This window comes from Peromyscus maniculatus, chromosome 4 (assembly GCF_049852395.1).
Source record: "Peromyscus maniculatus bairdii isolate BWxNUB_F1_BW_parent chromosome 4, HU_Pman_BW_mat_3.1, whole genome shotgun sequence".
Lineage (NCBI taxonomy): Eukaryota > Metazoa > Chordata > Mammalia > Rodentia > Cricetidae > Peromyscus > Peromyscus maniculatus.
In genome coordinates, this window is record NC_134855.1 from 89,462,708 (window position 1) to 89,466,724 (window position 4,017).

Below are 4,017 nucleotides of genomic sequence, written 5' to 3' on the forward strand. Positions count from 1 at the left end.
CCTATGGAACTGGACCAGGCCCTCTGGATAAGTGAGACAGTTGATTAGCTTGAACTGTTTGGGAGGCCCCCAGGCAGTGGAGCCAGGACCTGTCCTTGATGTCCTTGGGCTGACTTTTTGGAGCCTGGGGCCTATGCTAGAACACTTTGCTGTCAGCTTTGGTATAGGGAGGAGGGGACTGGACCTTCCTTGGCTGAGTCTACCAGGCTGGGTTGACTCCCCAGAGGAGACCTTGCCTTGGAAGAGGTGGGAATGGGAAGAGGATTGGGGGGAGGGCTGAGGGCTGGGAGGAGGGAGTACAGGGGAATCTGTGGCTGAGATGTAAAATTTAGGTAATTATAAAATTAAAATATTTTTTAAAATGGACTTTATTTCATTATTTTAAATCTACACATTTTTTATGACAGTCTATATCATTTTTCTTTTTCCCTCCCAAGCCTTTCTACATTTTTAAACAAATTGTAACCCATTTACGGGTTTTTTTGTCTGTCTGAATCTGCCATTATTGTATAACTGAAATCTCCTTCTAAACACACAAGCCTTTAAACTACTAAGCAATATGGTGAGGACTCCTGTCTATTGTGGCAGCTAGCTCCACTCTGCTTGGTTCCCTGAAAGCCTAGCTTCATGATGGAGATTACAGCAAGAGCCACTCTGGGGAGTTTGGTGATCCACACTGCCACCAAAGAGTGCACTTCCTGCTGCTCATAAACCCCACTTAAGTGTTTGGAAGCAGGGCCTCCTAAAAGACCTATGCCCATTTTTGTGGCTAGAACTGAGCAAGGAAGCCCTCTCTTAAAGGAGCCACACCTTTGTTGCCACTAGCAAATACAGGCTACACAAGAAAAGGCAGTTACCAAGAAGCTGTGCTTGACTCAGCTTTTGTGTGTTTGGAATCCTTTATTAAGCTATGTCAGGTTTATGTGAAAATTCTGACCCCATATTGGCAGAATTTAGATTAATAAAAAATGGTTTAATTTAAGTTTTAGGAGCTAGATAGGAATAAGACTGACCTATCATCCAAGCAGTTATAATTAATATTAAATCTCCAGGTTGGTTATTTGGGAACTGGCAAGTGAGAAAGAAGAGGCCACCTTCTTATAAGGAATTTAATTTGGGATACAGAAATCTGCTTATGAACCTTTTCATAGCATTTTTCATCTCTTTATTTCTCAGTGTATAAATGGCTGGATTTAGGAGAGGTGTAAAAACAGAGTAAAATACAGCAAAAAATTTGTCCAACCAGGTGATATTTAGTGGCCACACATAAATGAAGATGCAGGGTACAAAAAAGATCATCACTACTGTGAGGTGGGCACTGCATGTGGACAGAGCCTTAGATGCACCATCTTTAGAGCTCTGGCGAACAGTGATAAGGATATATGTGTAGGAAATGAGTAACAGAATAAAGCAGGTAATAGCCACAATCCCACAGTCAGCATTCATTAATGTATTTAAATCATGAGAATCCATACAGGCCAGCTTGATCACTAATGGCATGTCACAGAAGAAACTATCAATTTCTTTGGGACCACAAAAAGGCAACCGCACAACCACTACCATGTAACTTATACCATGTATACAACCAGTGATCCAGGAAGTCAACACCAGCCCAGTGCATCTTCTCAGGTTCATAATGGTGAAGTAGTGGAGTGGTTTGCAGATGGCCACATAGCGGTCATAAGCCATTACCACCAACAGTACCATCTCTGCTGCAGCAATGCAATGGGAAAAGAATACCTGGGACATGCAGCCTGCAAAGGAAATGATCTTTTTTTCCCTGAGAAAGTCTGATATCATCTTAGGAGTGGTGTTTGAGGAAAGACACATATCAACAAAGGACAAGTTGGCCAACAAGAAGTACATGGGAGAGTGGAGATGGCGGTCAGTGGTGATTAAAACAAGGATGACAATATTTCCAGACACAATGAGCATATAAAGTATCAAAAACATCATAAAGAGTAAGATCTGAAGATTCTTTGAGTGGGAAAGTCCCCAAAGTATAAATTCTGATACCACAGACTGATTGCCTCCATCCATTTTACTCGGTGTGTCCTCTGACGTAACCTTCAAAGAAAGAAAAATTATGAATTAGTGGTTGAAGGAATTCTCCTTCCCTTGTAGAACTTGACATTCCCTTTGAAACTTACCTGAATAGAAATACATTAATGTAAAGAGAAATCTAAGGAAAATGAAAGTGACACTGCTGTCCAAGTAAAAGCTAATGATCCAAGAGCAATTCTTCATGAAGAGAAGCATCAGGTGTGACTATTATACACATGCTCTATCAGAAAATTTCTCTTATAAGAGAGCAATGAGGAAGCAAGACAGCAATATGGAAACAAAAAATGTGTGTTTTCTTAAATAAAATTTGTCACTAGCAATCATAACATTCCTCTATGGAAATGAGGGTTAAATTTGGAAACTGGTGAGAAGTTGAATTTGAATATCAGTGCAAATGGTCTGATAGAATACTACCATTCTTGGCAGAGCTGAAAGATTTCATTGGGCATCATTATTTCTGTGACATCAGATAATTAAAAAATTAAAAAATAGCTTAAAACTATAAAGAAAATGATGAGAAAACCTCAGTAAGGAAGCAAACAAAATAGAAAATCATACATGATTCCAGAGTGAAATGTACAAATGAGGTGCACAGTTATTCATAAATAAATGTATATTACAGAATTTATTTATTCAACTAGACTGATTAACAACACACTGTAGATGTAACCAATCGTATTATTAAAATAAGAAACACAGAGCCAAGGTAAAAGAGAAAAGCCGAGAGGTCAGAGCTCAGAGATAAAATCTTACCTCCTGCAGTGCTCCTAGCTTCCCCGAGAGAGGGAGGTACTTCCTGTGTCCCTGTTTAAATAATCTTTCTGTTCTGCCTTCTCATTGGTTGTAAACCCAACCACATGACTGCCTCATCACTGCCTGTAAGTACCGCCCTCCAGGTCTTAAAGGCGTATGTCTCCAATACTGGCTGTATCCCTGAACACACAGAAATCTACCTAGCTCTTCTAACCACCACGCTCTTACTATGGCTCTAATAGCTCTGACCCCAGGGCAACTTTATTTATTAACATAAAATTAAAATAACATTTCAGTACAAATAAAATATCACCACAACATACCACTGAAAATGCCTATAGAAATAGATTGACTAAAGAACATAGCAAAACATATTAAGACCTGAGCTCTAAAAACCACAATTAGTTCAATCTTAGCAGGAGAAAATATTGATCTTAAGTTGCATAAACTAATCTGGAGAGCCCTTAGAGTTTGAAATATTATAATTTCCTCACAAGATTAGTATATCATATTCATCAATCTGTGACCAGTATATTTCCTCATTATATCATTTATCTACTGATCATCTTTGCTGTTATAAAGAACAAAATAAATTTCATAAGCATGCAAGCATAGCTGTTAATTGACTGTCAGCCTTGAATGAGTGTGGTGTTATATTTTCAGTAAGCAACTATTATTCACATCAAAGCATAGACAGGGTACTTATACTGATCTAATGGACAATTCTCAAGCCAGACATTTCAACTCACAACAGTTATTCTCTTGGTGTTTTTCAATTTTATTTTATCCTAGATCAGGTGAACAATGAAATCCTTGAAGTCATCATCAGAATTACTTTACATTCCTGTTTTCCTGAGAAGGGGAGTAAAGACAAAAACCAAGAAAGTTCTGAAGACATCAGGTAACACATTCATCTGGTATAGGAGCGTGATAGCAGGTAAGTAAACACACATGACTTACAGAGATTTACCAAATATCTAAGGAATATACACTGATTTTACAGCAAAGAATTTGTGTTCCTTGCAATTTTTTATTTTTCAACATTTTAAAAATTTCCTGGTCAACCTGAATTATTTGGTTTTGTTTTTTATTATTTCTTTTTTTAATATGATATATTTACATTTCTTCCTTCGCTTCCTGTCTCTTCCCTCTCTCCAGATACTTCCAAATACTCTTCTTTGTTCTTCATATTAATGGCTT

At 38.0% G+C, this 4,017-nt stretch overlaps 1 protein-coding gene across 1 annotated transcript; it reads right to left on the minus strand.

The window, feature by feature from the left end:
* Nucleotides 1–1,098: 1,098 nt before the first annotated feature.
* On the minus strand, nt 1,099–2,040 carry LOC102914185 (olfactory receptor 4K3-like). Its single transcript, XM_006994511.4, has one exon. The coding sequence runs from the start codon at nt 2,038–2,040 to the stop codon at nt 1,099–1,101; it is 942 nt and encodes a 313-aa protein (XP_006994573.4).
* Between the last annotated feature and the right edge of the window lie 1,977 nt (nt 2,041–4,017).